This window comes from Sander vitreus, chromosome 6, assembly GCF_031162955.1.
Source record: "Sander vitreus isolate 19-12246 chromosome 6, sanVit1, whole genome shotgun sequence".
Classification (NCBI taxonomy): domain Eukaryota; kingdom Metazoa; phylum Chordata; class Actinopteri; order Perciformes; family Percidae; genus Sander; species Sander vitreus.
In genome coordinates this window covers 17165102-17183959 of record NC_135860.1, presented here as the reverse complement: position 1 = coordinate 17183959, position 18858 = coordinate 17165102, and the positions used below count along the sequence as shown (strand labels likewise).

At 38.7% G+C, this 18858-nt stretch overlaps 1 protein-coding gene across 2 annotated transcripts; it reads right to left on the bottom strand.

The window, feature by feature from the left end:
- Positions 1-888: 888 nt before the first annotated feature.
- On the bottom strand, positions 889-9384 carry nfkbid (nuclear factor of kappa light polypeptide gene enhancer in B-cells inhibitor, delta). 2 transcript variants are annotated; one of them, XM_078253188.1, is made up of 12 exons: positions 9257-9384; positions 6018-6154; positions 5896-5929; positions 5148-5338; positions 4864-5045; positions 4333-4438; positions 4080-4226; positions 3938-3989; positions 3637-3794; positions 3146-3262; positions 2835-2999; positions 889-2720 (listed from the first exon to the last, which is right to left on the bottom strand). In XM_078253188.1, exons 1-12 carry the CDS (start codon positions 9270-9272, stop codon positions 2649-2651), a joined length of 1377 nt encoding a protein of 458 aa, XP_078109314.1. In that variant the 5' UTR covers positions 9273-9384; the 3' UTR covers positions 889-2648. The 2 variants fall into 2 exon arrangements, with proteins under 2 accessions (XP_078109314.1, XP_078109315.1); XM_078253189.1 differs by having other exon boundaries at positions 5896-5926.
- Between the last annotated feature and the right edge of the window lie 9474 nt (positions 9385-18858).

Sequence of the window (18858 nt, the reverse complement as noted above, 5' to 3'; positions counted from 1 at the left end):
AACACATAAAAAAGGTTTTACACAGAACTAGTGTGTCAAATCGCTTGTGGGTAGTGCTTTGATGTTCTCTTTATTTCAGTGCTTGCTCTTAAAATGTATGCATCACACTCCTCATGTACTGGTAGTGAGTGGGCAGTTTATTGATATATTGATCTGATATGATCTGATCGCATGCCGCTTGTATGGCAAGAGGAGAAGAAAGACGAGAGCTGCTGGTTGAACAGGACAAAAATCTGCATAGGTCTACACCTCAGTTACCTCAGAACCCTGTGGCTTCAACTATTTTTTGGACTGTGTAACTCTGATAATGGGTACACTTTGATCAATCTACTCCAAGTTGAAGTTGTGGCCACAGTTTTCTAACTATATTACATAATCCGTAATCTTGTTGAATTAAAAAAAACACAAATGTCTACTAATTTCCTAATTTCTGTTTGCAGTTCCAGCTCATCTGGAAGCCAAATTCCACCAAAGACAGAGGGTAAGTTCACTTTACAGTTCAGGGTCATTATATACAGTAAAGTTGAATTTCTCTATACAATTCTCTCTGATTTGTTTTCTTTTCTTTTGCAGTGCCTCCTCAAACTGTATAGAAAATATTGTATATACTCAAAAGGGAGGAAGTCGATACGGGAACCACGGCAGCAAATACATACCCAGACACAGTTTATAGCAATCCCTGTTATGGCTAATATACTTCTGCCAGCTGGATGAGCAATAAACAGGGTTTTCCAATGCATCCTTACCTGGTTTCTTTAAGTCTCTCAATGTATTCTGTAGAACGTCTCAAAATAAGGGGGGATGATATCTGTCTACAGATTGCTCAGAATTGTGTGAGTGTTGAAATTAAAATAAGAAAAACTAATGCTCCCAACCATGAGACTTGATTTGGTACTTTTAATCAAACAAATGCAACAAGTGTTGTATCTCTTCCTTACATATTACTCCTGTAAAACAATTAAATTAAGAGCATGATTAAATATTTATATACAAAATCTGCAGCTCGAAACAAAGAATAGCATGTGGCGATCAATCGTAATAATTGTCTTTTGCCTTTACTTTTCTTTATTTCTGTTGATATCTACTTGTTTAGCATGGCAGAATAATGAAAAACCCCAAAATAGAATAGGCCAAATATAACATGCTAAAAGGAAATAGCTGGTACATTGATGAAAATATTCAGTAGCCTAATGTATTTTATTTTATTTACATGCTTTGAAAATATTCAATTTAATGAAATGTGTATTTGTTTTACTATTTGTCATTTATTTTCTGTTTAAACCTAAAGCAAAGGTATTACAAATGATATTATTACCTGGAAAGCTGAACAATGAGACCACTGTTTCAAATAAAGGTCTACTTGACATGATTTTATCAGTGTCTTTAATAACCTTGTTGCTTGAAATTATCCAAAGTGACATAAATGTAATGTAGAAATTAGACAATATTATCATTATGCTGTTTACTCATGAGATGGATCTTTCCTTTTTGCTTTACAGGAATTTACAGAGGTGACACACAAGTGAGTTACAGCTCAAGTCTTTTTTATCACTTAAATTACAGTCAAACCCAACCTCATTCACCTGTGACTAAGGTCACGGTAGTAAACCTCGGTGGAAATAAGGCTTGAAAAATAAAATCCTCCTGACACCATTCCTTTCTAGTGGGATGATATATTTCCATCCTGCAAATTTCTGTAGCTAACTATAAGTGGGACTGTTCAAATTTGCCATGAACATCAAAAGATTTAGATGGAACTTTAAATACTGTGTTATTGTACTTGCATTCATGACTCATGACTCAAATGTACAGTTAGGGTTAGGGTTAGTCAGACAATTTGTCATCGCACTTATGTAATGTCTCTGTGATAACATTATTTGTTACAATCAGTTTCAAATACATAATAGTTTTACACAGTCAAGTTTCTTTTTCTACAAAGAAAAATTGTACTTGATTTTACACATATGTAAGTATGATGCATACAGAAAGAAAGTTAAATTATGTGATCTTATTTTTTTACACGCACTCCTAACAAAAGCACACATGCTGACTAAAATCAAACCTGTCTCCGTGTATCAACATGATAACTTATGATGGGGGGGTTTTGACAAGAGAGTCATTGGGGTTTCAGGGACACTGTCCTGAAAGTCATACAAACGATTTCATAGAAATCAACATTAAACTGGGAGTGTAGCCTATTATTAGGAAATTGATTGTTTAGAGGCTTTCATTTCAAAATGTTAAATATCCAGTTTGACAAAAAAGAAATCATCAATTAAAATGTCTCTATTTGTCAGATTTTTTAAACTTGAGGATTTTATAAGAAAAGGCGGATATCACATTTTGGAATGAAATGCTTTGCCTACACAGAAATACTTCACCCTGTATGTAGAAAAATAAATAAAGCATTTTTTTTTTACACTGACACTAAATCACAGGTAATTTAAGCTTTATGCATTAAAGCATCATTTGTCTAATCCAATGTGAATTATATTTGGAGATGAATTTGTCAAACTAGTTTGTTAACAAAATATAGGCCAGAGACTCCCAAAGCAACATAACAATAAACTGTAAATCCCCTTCTAACAGAGGCAACATCTTAGAGACTCATTCCCTCCAAATGGGGATTACAGGTGGGGCTTTTCAAATCATTCTTGGTCCTGCAAGGACACGATACGCCGGCGAGAGGAAGCACTTCGTTTCTTCAGCATGAGCTTTAGCTAGAAATTGAAACATACATTAAGATGATAATGAATCACCCTTGATAAAAACGGAAACAGCAGGACTAAACAGCATACAGATGTGGCTGGCTGTTAAAATGATGGGCAGCTCACCTGCTCTCCCTGGAGGCCGCTCTGTAGCAGGTGCGCTGGTTGGTCGTTCTCCAGGTTGCGGATACTGGGATCAGCTCCTCTGCGCAGCAGCAGCTGCAGGATCTCCTCCTGGTGGGGGTTACCATGGAGACCAGCTGCCATGTGTAGGGCTGTATGACCATGCGCCTATGGCAAAAAGAGAAAAATTCAGCATGACTCAGACTGTTTGTAGTAAGGTATGTATACAGTATGTATTTGTACATGCACATAAACGCCCAGACACATGCATATTTCAAATCCAGTTTTGAATTTCATGTCAGTGTACGACTCACTTTCAAGTTGACAAAGTCTTTCATGTTCGGCAGGGGAATCCTCAGCAGATAAGTCACCAGATCGATGTTCCCCTCCTTTACTGCCAAGTGCAGCACAGTCTTGTTACTTTTGATTTCCTGGAATTAGAGAATTGAACGTGATGTAAAAAAAAAAAAAATATATATATATATCATAATGAAACCACAAGTCAGACTGAGACATTTAACAATCAAACAAAGAAGAGGAAACAAAAGAGAGAGTGAGGGGGGAATGGCGAGTACTATGACATCACCATGGTTAGATAAAACTTGGGCACTTCCCCTATGAACTGTATATTGTAACTGAAAGGTCAGGGTTTAACATGTTGGACTGTACCTGATTGCAACCTACCGGCTAATCTGTCCATTCATATAATCTGTTGTGCATCCATTGGGACAAATATATGGATCTATGCTTATTACTGAGCAAAGCAGCTCACATGACATTCTGAAAAGGAAGAGCTGTACTGTACCTGGCTGAGCAGGGACGCCCCTGCGCTGAGAAGCATCTGCACACAGGAAAGCTTCTCTGCCGCCTTGGTCTGAAGACCAACATCTGCCAGCCCACTGCTAGACAACGCCTTCATGGTATCACTGTGAGAAATGGCTGCACAGTGCAGAGGAGTCATACCTGAGGCAAAGAAGAAGACTCATGTAACATTTGAAGTAAGACTCTAACAATGTAAATATTGGTACTTAGTCCTAATTATAATATACTGTATGGCTAGGTTAACACAACTTCCCTGTCGATTTATCATTTGTAATGTAAATTACCCTCAAAATTGCGTGCCTCAAGGTTGACAGCCGGTCTGCTGGACAGAATTGCCTGCAAAAAAGGAAGATGAATCATTATTAAGGTCCGCTCGATATATAGTGATAGTGATGCCAAAGTAATGCAGTACTACTGCTGCTTTACCTGCAGAACCCCTGGTAAACCATAGTGGGCAGCCAGATGAAGAGCAGTTTGTCCTTTAACATCACATGCATTGATGTCCGTTCCAAAGGACAGCAGATCTTGCACAATCTCCGGCTGGTTTGCTGTCACCGCCACCAGTAAAGCAGTCTGTACAAGCACATTTAATTTATTATACAACTTTATTTTGAGAAATTATAATCCTGTACTAATGTTTGTGATAAAAACAAACTTTGGAAGATTTTTTTGTTCATACCTTTCCTTTGTGTTCTTTGGCATCAAGCCTGCCCACATCCCTCAGCCTCTCTGCAGCAGCAAAGGCACACTCCCTGAGCCCCTTGGCAGTGTAGATATGCAGGATTCTGACAGAACAAGAGCACACAATGAATTAGTTTTAAATTAGGCTGGAGAATCGTGGTAATCCTCGCAACCGATTTTACACTATTCCCTTTCACATCTAAATAAGTCTCTCCATTGTATCTGCGTTTCTAATCATCGAGCATGAGCAGCTGACTCATTGACATCTTTCTAGGACTACCAAACTGCACATGTAGCTCTCACTTTTAGCTTGTGACTGAAAATGAAACTCCTATGGAAGTAAATAAATCATATACTTGCATATGCACATTCATGAGTGTAATCATGCAATCTTTGAGCTCAAAGTAAAATGAGAGTGCACATATTTGTCAGTTAACTTGTATTCTTTTTCTTGGACCTCGCTAGCAGATATACTGAAACACATGTAAACCACATAATCACGCACATGCATTCACTCATAGGAACTCACGTGTCTCCGTCTTCATCCTGCCCAGTGGCTCTGCTGTAGTCCATCCCGCTGAGCAGCATCCTGGCCTCTTCCAGCTTGGTGGCATCCATCGACGAACCAAAACTCAGCTGTGCCGTCTGACTGGAACCCAGAAGTGACCAAGACGAAGCCATGCTGGGATCTGTGACTGTCATCGGGCACTCCTGTTCAGAAGAATCCAGGTCATAAAGGTCAAACCATCATAAAGGTATGATATACATACAACATGTCCATTGACCATGCAAAACGGGAGGGATTTCTCTTACATATGTCTGAGACATTGTATCTCCAAACCCTGGGACCTGCTGTTGTGTGCCGTATTCAGATGTTATTGGGAAGCTGTATGCTGCAGCGTAGCTGGATCCTGGATGGCTGGGGTAGTAATTGAGTGTAGACTCTGGTGCTGGGGTCCACTGCTCATAGCTCACTGCCATGTCTGAGTAGCTGCTTGATGCGCCTAGAATGGAGAGGACTCAGTCAGTAATATATATACACTTATACTCTTTATACTCTACTCATTATGCTCAAGATAATAAAACAATTAAAAGGACAAGCCTGGTGATGTTTTACATTTTTGTTATTGTCATCAAATCCCATGAAAAGACCAAAACCAACAATGTGTTTCCTACCCTGTCTGTGGCACTCAGCCCCAAGACATATACATAAATCTTAATAATAAACAGTTCACAAACACAAATTTACTTTGTTTTAAGGCTAAATAATATCCTAAAACCAGGAGTTAATAGTGCATTTGTTGGGGACTATTTTCTGCCATGGATGTGGTGCACTAATGAGTATTTACAGCAGAAGGATAGAGTATGTGGAATTGACTCAAAATAAACTGCAGTGCCCATGTTCATCATAATAAAGGAGCATGTCACTCAGAGCAACAGTGTGGCTCATTTAACGATGGGGCTCTACGGCATAGAGGAATAAGCTATATCAGGCTGTATATCACCAGACTTATTCTTTGAAGTGTTCTTCTGAAGTGTGCAGAAGTTGTCCTACTCTTACCTGTACAGGTAAATGGTTCTGCTGAAGACAACTGCTGGGAGAAAAAAAAAAAAAAAGATAAATCATAAACAATCACATTTGTGATATGATATTAAGCGAGATGCTGATGTGTGCTGCCTTACTGTAACAGTAGTTGGAGGAGCAGGACTTGTGCTGGCCGTAGAGCAGGAGGGTGTCACAGATGACGTCTCACGCCTTCTCTTCTGCTCCAAGAGTTTCTTCACTGTGGGCAGAGTGCAACACGGCTTCTCTTTTGGCGCTGAAAAAGAATAACTATTTGGTCATTTATTTTGTTTACATGTGATGGGTATCGGAGAGCAATAGAGTTTGGACTTGAAAGAGTTAGTGCTGCAGCTAATGACTTTTCCATTTTCCATGTATTTGCTGATTATTTTTTCCAATTATTGACTAATTCTCTAGTCTATGTAATGTCAGAAAAAAGAATAAAAAAATCACAATTTCTTAGAGCCCAAAGTTCATCTTCAAATGTCTTGCTTTGTCCAACCAACAGTCAAAAACGCAAAAGGTATTTACAATTCTATAAAACAAAAGCTGAAAATTATCGATTTTTTAGCTCTCTTTCACTCTTTGTAGTTGAGAATCACAAAATATGTCTAGTAGAAAATAAATAACAGAATAGATGGTAATGGAAAGTGTAAGTGTTAGACTCTTGTTTACTCTCACTGGAGTATATTAACATTTTACTTTACATCTCATGAAGAAGGGCTTTGCTTTATGAAAGCTTTGATTTTAAGTAATGAAGAGCTGAATACATTCTTAGAGTGAGAGAATAACATGTGGATGAATCTGCCTGCTCACTTTCTCCCTGGTGTTTTTTTTTTTTTTTTTTTTTTTTATCAACATCAAATCCATTAAACTATGAGCATGTTTTCCCCCTGCTGATAAAATAAGTATCATTTCCATTAAACAGGTGAGAAATAGGAAAAAAAATATTACAAAACAGAATTCTGATGTTTCCAGCTGACACACAGGTTGTTTCCTCAAAAACTGCACCCCACACGTGAAAGATAAAGTGATATTTCCACCCTGTGTGTGGAACCGGAGTACAAAGATAAAGCTTTGAGAAACCTCCTCCATTAGGAACACAGATTGTGCGGACGTGCAAAACCAGATTAATCAGAAAACCTTTAGCATGGGATTACCACTGCCTCATTTTCTATGACATCTTCCTGTCTCGCTCCGTTACACTAACAGAAAGGCAAACCACATCTTCCTGTCTTTGGTATGTCACAGGCACGTCACCTCAACACGTGAAGTCGCCTTGTGCTTTCTATTGTACCAATGTGTCTAGGAGGCAGAGCAGAATAAGAACAGAGACATTTTTTTTTTTGTCTTTTCTTTTAAGCCTGTGAATGTTGACTGCTGTGGCGTGCCACGCAGGGACAAGACAGCTCTGTTCCCCAGAGCAAATACAAAGAGGGTTTACTTCCAAAAACAAAATATGCAAATTCCACCAGTGAGAGACAAATGTGTGTTCATGGGGTTTAGCTTTCTGTCGGTTAATCGTGTTTTCAATCTCTTTCAAAATCAACACTTTCATTTCCAGTTAAAAACCTGTCCTGAACAACAATGCATTGTGTGTGACCTGCCTGCCCCCACCACATAATAAAGGTCACTTTATCAGAATAAATGACATAAGTCAGTACATTTCAGTGACACTAAGATTCATTTTCAGGTTCAGAAGGTGTCACTATATATTACTCAATCCTGACTCATTTGATCTTTACCATAAAAGGCCACCCTTGACTTTCTTCACCTTCACCTTTTTTTTTGTTTTTTGTTTTTTGTTTTTACAGATGATGTAATGCTGCAACATGTAACTACACAATCTACACTCAGCAGCCACTGCATTAGGTACACTTCTACAATCTAATGTGATCCAATACAACAGCTTCTGCCTTCACAAAGATAACAATGGTACTGTTATGATTGGCACTGTCAGAGAAGTATAACTGTAACTACATGTTTATTATAGAGGTTGTGGTTTGCAGTGGTGTTGAACTGGAGTGCACTATATTGAGAGGTGTTCCTAATATTTTGTCCAAGGGCATAATAGTAGAAACACCTTTCAATATAATGCACTCCAGTACAACAACAACAACAACACCCACTGTGACCTCAATAATAAACATAGCTTAGCAAAAGTCTAGTAAAAGTAGAATGCATAGCAGAGCTGCATTAGATCACAATAGATAGTGTACCTAATGAAGTGGCCGCTGAGTGCATATCAACTCAGCGATGTGCCAGGCAAGATCTTCTCCCTTGATATGGAAGATCCTCGGATGAAACCAGTGGAGCTGCGCATGCCAAGAAACTTTGATCTGGAATCATTCAACCCTCATGGCATCAGTGTATTCACCGATCTAAGAGGTATACAAGCACTTATCACGTATGTGTGGTTGCACACATATCACTAACACACACACACACACACACACACACACACACACACACACACACACACACACACACACACACACACACATACTACTTTGGGCTACTCTGTGCTATATTCAAATAGGATTTGTGGAAACCCCTGGACATTGAGTCATGTGCGTGGGAGGTTGGGGATTCCGAAGACCTTTCTTATTTGGCTCACTCTGTACAGAAAGAAAGAAGCAGCGCAGAGCAGAGCCAATTTCCTCATTTTGTGGTTTAACAGAACCCAGCGAGTGTGACAAATATTTAATCAGTCAGGCCTGTGTCAACCAGGGCACAAACAAAGAAAGTTAAGTTGTCACGTCACACAGTTTGCTTGTCTGGCATTAATCAAAAAGGGGAAATGAAAACAAGTGAGCAGGGGTGGAGATGCATCAGGGTTTCCCCAAATGATGCCCTCTTGGATTCACCAGAATCGATGCTGTCATTCAACGAAAACAAGAGAGAGGCTGATGGTGTCACGCAATTGTCATCAGTAGAGAGGTATTTAATCTAAAATACATATTGCAATTGCCCTATTGGCTAGAAAGACGGTCCAACTTTAAAACACAATTACAGTTTACAGAGGCTTATTTCAGTCAGATTTAGGATCCAAACTCCCCAAAAAAAGTCAAAACAAAATGTGTGTAGTGTTGTAGGCTTATGAATACAATCAAAGTTTGAATGAGTATTCATTATAATGCTGCTACTAACACAATAACACATTAATACATGTTGAAAACAAGTATGTTGTCCAGAAATACAGTAAGTTAAAAAAAAAAAAAGGAATAGTTGTCATCATTACTGTCAAACCATTTAACATTAAAGCTGCACTCAATAAAAAATAAAAATAAAAAACACCAGTGATAACACTTGTGTTCTGCCCATATTTAAACAACAAATTAAAAGCACATGTACTCACATTTATCAAAGTGCATGTCAGAAACGGTGTTGCTTTGAAATCTTCAACAGGTCGTCCTCTCGGTCACCGGTCTGTTCAAAACGGGGTGGAGTGATACACAGCGCCGGAGGGATCTGTGCTGTTGTGTGATAAAGTATGACTGGCTTGTTGTCTTAATCGCTGCCTGCTTGTACACATAGCACGTGGTTCCCCATCACCGCCCCCAGCTGCTCCACGCCCTCTAGAGGGGAAACCACACACTCAGCGTCATGCTTTTAACCACGGCAGTGCACAGAGAATGAAATATGAAGTGATAAAATGCAACTTTTTGTTTTTCTGGGTCAAAATTTAAAATTACAACTTTTTTTTTTCTTTTGTCGCTATTCCCGATGTTTTTGTTGATTGTTGCTGCGCTTCTTTTGACGTTTTGTTTTTTTCAACGTTCTATTATAAAAAAAAATTGAAATGCTATAAAATTGAATCAAACACCCAAATTCAATAAAAGTAGTGAACTGATCATATATTTTACTTGTGAAGAGCGTTTCATTGACATTATTGATTTTGACAATTTGGTTGAAAAAAAAACACATTTCTAGTATAAAAACGTTTTGAAAATGGGTCAAAACCCAACAGGAGGATTAAAGTTAAAGTCAAAATGTTATCTAAGTGAAAGTTTTTATCAGAACAACAATTGTTTAAGTATTAAATGTAAAAGTACCTATTATGCAGCATGGCTCCCATCTTTATGCTATTACTATAATATTAGGTTATGATGATGCATTAAGTGTAAGTAACATTTTAATGTTGTAACTGGTTCCGGCAATAACAAACTTTAACAAATGAGATGTTTGGTGTTATCTACAATAATGTATCATATTTTATAAGATGATCTCATGTTTATGTTCATATTAATTTATAGGTAAAAAGTTAGTTAAAATAACTAACTTCTGTAGAAGTGATCAAGTAGAGTGCCTCAAAATCAGTAAATCCATAATTCCATCAATTAATCCACTTTGCATTCAATGCAATGTTGCAATACTAAATGACAATAAATAAAGTGTTCATTTTATGTTTATTAACTTAGCTTATTAATCATGAGTGAAAATATAATTTACTCCTTTGTTAACACAAATGTTAACTAAATATGTTCAGCTTTAGAAAACATACATAACTTGTTACACTATATAGTAATGTACCTGTCAATCAATATGAGATCGAGAACAGTTTCCACTCCTGTGTTTTGAATTTTGATAGTTGATAGCTACTGTTTTATTTATTTGGCTCGCAGGTTGTGTGTTTAGTGAAATCTATTTTCTTTGTGGTACCCTGTACAGACACCGCCCCACAGGAAGCTCTGTGTCACATAAAAAACACCAACATCCAGACATCATATGGAACACAGTGATGACTCTTTTTTAACCAAATGACTAAACATTTTAGTGTCTATCTGCTCCATAAATCATTGCCAAACAACATGTGTAGAAATAAAGTGGCATAAAATATAGAATTAAAAACCAAAATGAAATAACAATGTATCCAAATGTTAAATGAAATGCAGCTGAGACTAAGGAATTAAAAGGGTAAATGGAAGAAAGATAGATAACCAGATAAGAAATTAGATAAACTACTATACCATGTGAAGGGTGAAATAATGTGTTCTGAGACTTTTCTTTCATTTTCTTTTAAGAAAATCTTGAAATGTTGACAAGTTCTGAGGTCCTCAGTTTGTTTCAAAGGTGAAACAGATATGTAACCCTCATCTTACCAACTGGGGTACCCGCAGACACCAGGTTTAATTTTTGTCAAATCTCACATGTGCTTTATTCATCATTCAGATTTTTTTCATATCTTTGTCAATCAGTTTGTTACAAATGACTTATAATAAGTTTTTATAATAAGTTTATTTGATATAGCACCTTTTACAGACAATGTCACAAAGTGCTTCACATGATTTTGTAAAATTTGTAAAAAATACAGTAAGACTTGACTAAAAACAATCGTTTGAAAGATTAAAACCTAAAACTCAAAGTTACAAACATGGGTCAAAAGCAAATTTAAACAAGTGCGTCTTCAGCTGCTTTTTAAAAGCTTCAACAGAGACTGCAGAACGTAAGACAGTAGGAAGGGCGTTCCACAGGTTTGGAGCCACCGCTTCAAAGGAACGGTCACCTTTAGTTTTTAAACAAATGCGTGGGACCACCATTAATCCCTGGTTAGAAGACCTAAGGGACCTGTTCGTAGTGTACGGATGGAGCAGGTCCGAGATATAAACAGGTGCCAGACCATGCAAAGCTTTATAAGTCAGAACCAGAACTTTAAATTTGATCCTGAACTTGATCGGAAACCAATGTAATGAGTATAAAATTGGAGTGATGTGTGACATCCTGCTGGACCTGGTCATCAGCCTAGCAGCAGAGTTCTGGACTAGTTGTAGACGGTCCTGGGACGACTTGCTAAGACAAGTGAAAATGGAGTTGCAGTAATCAAGCCGGGATGATATAAAGCCATGAATGATCATCTCAAGCTCAGAATGCGAAACAACAGCTCTAAGTTTGGCAATGTTTATTAATTGAAAGAAACATGTGCGGGTCAGTGATTTGATATGTTGACCCAAATACATATTAATATCAAGTATCACACCAAGATTTCTGAATTTGGACTGTACCGCAGAAGAAAGGGACCCCAAGAGCTGAATAATCTTGGAAGCTGTAGTGTCCGGAGCAACAATAAGGACTTCGGTCTTATCTTTATTGAGCTGGAGGAAGTTGTTTGCGAGCTGATCCTTGATGGAAGTGTAGTGGAAGTTTTCTTGTTAGCAGCAGGAGTGTGGATTTAAAAGCACAATAATTGAAACTAATAAAGACTTACTGATAATAAAACCAAAGTTTCTGAGTTCTGAAAACAAAGTATAGCTTCAACTAGGCCCAAGGTTTTATGACGCCAGTTGCTTCTCCTTGAAGTCCTAGAGTTTACACAAAATTAAAGAATATAAGAGAACTCTTGTAAAATATATAAGAGAATCTTGTAGGATATTAAACTATTATGTTAAAATAAAATTTTGCCATTACAGAAGTCAAACATTTAAGCAATTCCAACACTTTGTCAGTCTCTTCTGGGTTAAAAGAGACATACAGCTGGATGTCATCTGCATAGAAGTGATCATGAACATCTCTAAATTGGCTAATTATATGTCCCAGGGGAAGCATATACAATGCAAATAAAACCTAACACAGAACCTTGAGGCACCCCACAGGAAAGGGCAGCAGTTTCTGAACAATAGGGATCAAGAGACACAGAAAAAACATCTATCTGAAAGGTAGGAGGTGAATCAACCCAGTGCTTAAGTCTTTCAAGCAAGATGTTATGATCCACTGTATCAAAAGCTGCGCTAAGGTCCAGCAGCACCAAAACTGAGCATTGACCCATGTCAGAGGATATTAATAAACCATCAACAACATTGTCAATCCTGCTCCTCCTGAAGTGCCAGTGTTTTCAAATAATAAATCGACACTCTAAGAAGAGCGGTTTCAGTTGAGTGTTTCTGACAGAAGCCAGATTGAAATTTGTCTAAAATGTTGTGTGTATTCAAGACAGCAGGGAGCTGTTTAGCAACAACTTTTTCTAAAATTTTGGAGATAAAAGGCATTTTCAAAATGAGCCTATAATTTGCCAGAATTCATGTATCCAGGTTGGTTTTCTTTAGTAGTGGCTGAAAAACTGCATGTTTAAAGACGAAGGGACACAACCAGATTGCAGAGAGCTGTTGAGTATAGAGAGAGAACCCAAGTACTCACAGACCCAAGAACATTTTTAAACAAGGAAGTTGGTGTCACGCTTCCAGAGATTAAAGGACCCAAATGCAGGCAGAGGCAGGCAGGCAGGAGAAGGTTTGAGCTCAAGGATTTATTAATACAAACACAAAAGAACCAAAGGAGTCCTGGGGGAAGCAGGCAAAAAACAACTCCAAAAAAGAAGTAAAAAGGGAATCCAAAAAAACCAGAGGAGTAAAAACCAGGGAAATGCAGGAAGGGTAGATGCTGACCAGAAAAGACACGTGGAAAGCACACAAACAAACAAACAAACTGACAGGACTAAGACACAAAATATCCACACCAGACAAAAGGAACACAGGGGCTAAATACAAGAGGTAGTAATGAGCAATTAAGGGACAGGTAATACAACAGGTGAAACACATTAGGAGAGGGAGAGTAATCAAAAAAAGGCGGGAAAACACAGGAAGTAAAACTAGACAAGACAAGACAGAAAACAACGGGTCAGCTGGGGCACCGGAGACAGGCAACGTCACAGGGGCGGTCTCAGGAGTGGTCTCAGGGGCACCGGGGACCGGCAGAGTTTCAGGGGCGGACTCGGGGGTGATCTCAGGGGTGCCGGAGACTGCCAAAGGCTCCGTGGCGGTCTCAGGGGCGCCGGGGACCAGCAGAGTTTCAGGGGCGGTCTCAGGGGCGCCAGAGACTGGCAAAGTCTCAGGAGCAGTTTCAGGGGCGATCTTAGGGGCGCCGGAGACTGGCAAAGTCTCAAGAGCGGTTTCAGGGGTGGTCTCAGGGGCGAATGGGAAGGGCAAAGTCTCTGGGGGATTGGTCATAGCCGATTCAGAGCGGCTGGACGTCGGCCGGGGATCAGGAAGGCTCTTAGCCAGCCGGGGATCAGCATGAGAAGACAGCACTGCGCTTTGGACAAAAGCTGTGGAAAACTTCTCAGCTGAGAAGCGATTTAACATGCGAGAACATCTTACATGTTTACTGGCCAGTAAATCTAAATTAAAAGACAGGTTGAACAAAACACAGTCATGGTCAGTAATATGCAGCTCCTCGTAGCAAACAGAGTCAAGATTAAGACCAAGAGTAAAAACAAGGTCCAAAGTATGACCCCCGACGTGTGTGGGACCAGACACATGTTGGATAAAATTAAAAGACTCAGTGACGTTAAGAAAATCAGCAGCAAAAGTGCAAGACATGTCATCGACGTGAATATTAAAATCTCCAACCATAACAACTTTATCCAACTTAATAATAGATGATAAAATATCACTAAATTCAGACAAAAAAGAACTGTTAGAACCAGGGGGTCAGTAAATTAAAATACAATAAAACGGATTAGAACTACCAACTTTGGTCACCTGCAGTTCAAATGAGGAAAAAACCCCAATGGGTACTGTCCGACTTTGAAAGCAGTTTTTATACACCACCGTGAGCCTTCCACCCCGGCCCGACTTAATAGCATTACTTATCATAAATATCAAAATAAATCAAAAAGTGTCAAAGTTTGAATGACTGTGGGTTTATTTCAATTATTTTATTTTGTTTATTTAAAAATGACCCCAGTTGGTTTAACCATGTAAATATAACACAAATATGTTTACATACAATTACTGAAAACTAAATGATACCAGAATCAAAGGATGGTAGATAAGCTTTAATACTAATGTGGATTGTGATTGGGATAAAAGCTGCGTGTAGGTGTGTGTAGGTTATTAAAGAAAAGTATAAACTTAATATGCAAATTAACTGTAACTTTCCTAAAATAATGATAATCTGTTTTTTCAGATGACATTAATTACATAACAATGTTTCAGAAGAAATAAGTTCATTTTCTTACAGTAGTTTATTCATGGGGACCCCAGTCGATATCCTTGTATGTAAAATATGTTGGTAGGACAAGGGTTAAAGCTGCTTACCTGTAGGTCTTTAACACATTCCAAAGAACAGACAAATGGCCAGAGGACCACAGGGATCTAAAAGAACCATAAGTTTAAAACATGTCAGACATCAGAGGTGGAAGAAGTACTGCAATATTTTACTTAAAGATGCAGTAGGTAAGACTAGTAAAACTAACTTTATGTCATATTTGCTGAAACTGCATCCTATATTCCAGTAGAAGATATGAAGCAGGTAATTTAAAAAAAAATCTGGCTCCTCTGGCACCACCTACAGCCTGTAGTGTGATTTGCAAAAACCCACAGCTCCCTGTTCAGCTCCCTGTTCAGATGCTGGGTGTCTAACTGCGTGACAATCACTGCACATGCACACACATTCATTCTCCCTTGTGGGGGGAGGGGCTTAGGAGACAGTTTGGGCTTTAGCAGAAAGCGGGGGAGGGACTGAGAAGTTGTCGATGTTCAAATTCTTTGGCTAAGTCCTGGATCTTCACAATCCTACCTACAGCACCTTTAAGTATAAGTAATACTACAGTGCAAAAATACTCTGTTACAAGTAAAAGTCCTACATTCAAACTCTACTGGGTAACTTAACTTTAAGTTAAACTTATATTTAGTATATAATAATTCATTAGTTGATTTATATTTTGTATTAATCTGAATCTGCAAAGTAATTAAAGCTATATGTAGTGGAGTAAAAAGTACAATATTTCCCTTCAAGATGTAGTGGAGTAGAAGTAGAAAGTAGCATTAAATTAAAGGAAAAACTTCAGTAGGTACCTTAAGATTGTAAACGTCAGGAAATATCGTGAGGCGTGAGCTCCAAGGTCTGTATAGCATTTGCAAATTTCCCATTTACATTCGTTGAGTTATAGGCCAAAACGCGCCTACCTTGATTATAGCGCCCCCTAATGGCGATCTTCACCAAATTTGGTACAGAGCCCAAGTTTTACGTTGATAGCAATTTGTTTAGCCAAGATATGCTAAAAGTTGTGTTTGGTAGCTAGCTTCAACAATTTCTTCGTTTGTAATTTCCACATTTTTTAACCAAGCAGAATTCTTTTGATATTTTTTTGTCAGGGCCATCTGAAGATGCTATGGGCCAAGTTGCAGGCAGATCGGTTGAAAACCCTAAGAGGAGTTCGAAAAAGTATGTTTTGCACATTTCGCTACTGTGCAAAGAAAATTCTTTGCAGAAATGGGCGTGGCCTATGTCATGTGATTCAGATTGATTCAAGGAACGCGTTGATGTACGGTTTTAAATGTACAATGTGTAATGTGTAGGCCAAAACACTTTTTTTTAGATTATTTTTTGGGCTTTTCCACCTTTATTTTGATAGGATAGCTAGGTGAGAGAGAGAGAGGGAAGACATGCAGGAAATTGTCACATGTCAGATTTGAACCCTTGACATCTGTGTCGAGGCATAAACCTCCAAGTATATATGCGCCTGCTCTACCCACTGAGCCAACCTAGCCACGCCCAAAACACTGTTAACCAGAGCCATATATTAGAGAGAGTTTGGCCAACTAGGGAATCGAATGTTCTGAGCTATCCCGTTATGCGATTGGTTCCGAGGTGGTCACGTGTGTCGTGGACTCCATGTTGGATACCAACATTCATCCGATTCCCATTGACAGAGTGCAGGGCATAGTGGAAAAATGTAATAAATAATTTTAAAAATGACATAAATCACTGAAAAAATGCCCAACTGGCTTCAATTAAAGACCGGGAAGCGGCAAAAGATTTCACAAGTTCCCCCTTGAACCAAAAAGGCGAAAACTATGGGAACTGAAGGTTAAAGAGCTAACTGGAGGGCGAAAATAAGCGATTTATTTCAAGATAGCATATTCACCCCATAGGGTTACACTGTAGAGTAATCTGACGATGGTATCCAATATGGTGCCCATGATTTGAGTTGGCCAAACTTTCTCTAATATATGGCTCTGCTTTTAACATCATCATAGAGCTCAACAGTCCCGCCCCTCCTCCGAGAGACCTTGGGTTCCGGAAGTAAATTTCCCATTCATTTCTCCCATTTTCATTTCAGAACGAAGGAACTACTCATCCCATAAACCACCGCGCACCACTGAATAAAGGAAGCTACGTTAGTTTAGCTAACAGCTAATTCGGATAACCACTAGCTGAGACAGCATGTAATAACTTTAAAAGACCCTCAAAATAAAACCTGAAAATAACCATTAAAATATATAACAGCTGTTACGTCAGCTGTAGCCTGCTTTTCCCAGTGTTTAGTTTGAGTTTACGTTACTTTAGACTGAATCTGTTAGCTGTCAGCTAGCAGTTAGCCAAATTAGCTTTTAGCTACACTAATGTTAGCTTCCCGGTGGAGGCTAACGGCAGAAGAGTGGAACAGAGCTTGATTCGTGCAGTGTCGTAAAACCTCGTAAATCAGGATTATCATCTTGCGCATGCACATGACGGATCGTGCAGGCAGCACAGATCGGGTACTGACACCCCCCCTCCTCACCAGCATGAGTTCCACCAATCAGAGGCATCATTGTGGGATTGTGGGATTGTTCAGGATTGTGGGTAATGAAATACTTATCCAAGACATCACGAATAAAAGACATTTATCTCAAAACAAGGTTGGTGCCCCATGAACTTTTGGCGTCTATATGAGCATATACAATCGCTTAGTCATGTCAGCATGCTGGTTTTAAGTCTACCATCGACGGTTACGATTTATGGCTTATACTCCAATTGTCAATGAAGAAATTGCATTGTATTTTTACTTCCGGAACCCGCCGTCGGCGGGACTGTTGAGCTCTATAGTGCCACCTAGTGGTCCACATGTGTAATTTTTGGTTTGTCAGGTGTATGAGGCATTGTACATCTACCCTGTAAATTTGAAGTTGTTCACGTTAGTAAGTAAGAAGTGAATCCAAACGTGGCTACAATAGGCCACGCCCACTTTGACGAATCAGTACACCATTGTAGGAGTGGCCCAAGATGGTCCTATCCGAGATTTCGTAAAAAACGAATGAGCTTCATGAGATATAAACTTTTCGTACTTGTAGCGCCTCCTAGTGGCCAATCTTCGCAAAATTTCTTGGCAAGCCTCAAAGTGTCATGCCAAACAGTAATCTAAAGTTTCGCCTTGATAGCATTTAATTTCGCAGAGATATGCAAAAGGTCGTGTTTTTCCATAGCTTCCTACAGAAATGTGTTCGTACATAATTTGCAAATTCTTTAACCAATAAAAATTCTTTTGATAACGTTTTGTCAGGTCGGTCCAGGGATGTCATGTGCCAAATTTCGTACAGATTTGACGCCCAGTCTAGGATGAGTTTCCTATATATCGCGATAATTTAGGTATAAAAGTCTAGGCGGAAAGTGGCGTGGCCTATATCAGGAGATTCAGCTGAATTCAGGGTACGGTATTGGAGTTATAGGCCAAAACGCATTTTTCTGCTATAGTGCCACCTAGTGGAATAAAGCTCAAGTGTGTCAATTATTGTGTCCATTAGGGTTCTGGACCAGTCCTGAAAATTGCCCGGTTTAGGCTGTAGCAACACTTTTAGTGGCGGAAAAATAATAAAAAACGCTGGTACTGGGATCTACGTTGCCTTGGATCCCAGTCCCCTCGGGCTTGGACCCCTAATAAAGACTATTTAGCTATTACATGGTTTGTTGAACGCCCCCATCTGGACATTTCCAAATTCCAAATTTAGTCTGATTGATTTTAGATTTTAGATTAGACAATTTTGAGATACTTGTACTTGAGTATTTCCATTTAATGCTACTTTGTACTTATACTCCAGCCAATATTGTACTTCTTACTCCACTACATTGATTTGATTGATGAACATAAGTTACTTTCTAGATTCAGATTATTAATACAAAATATAAATCAACTGATGAATGATGATATATTATTGTAATTTAAGTTACCCATCAGTATGTAATGTATAGTTTAAATAAGCTCAA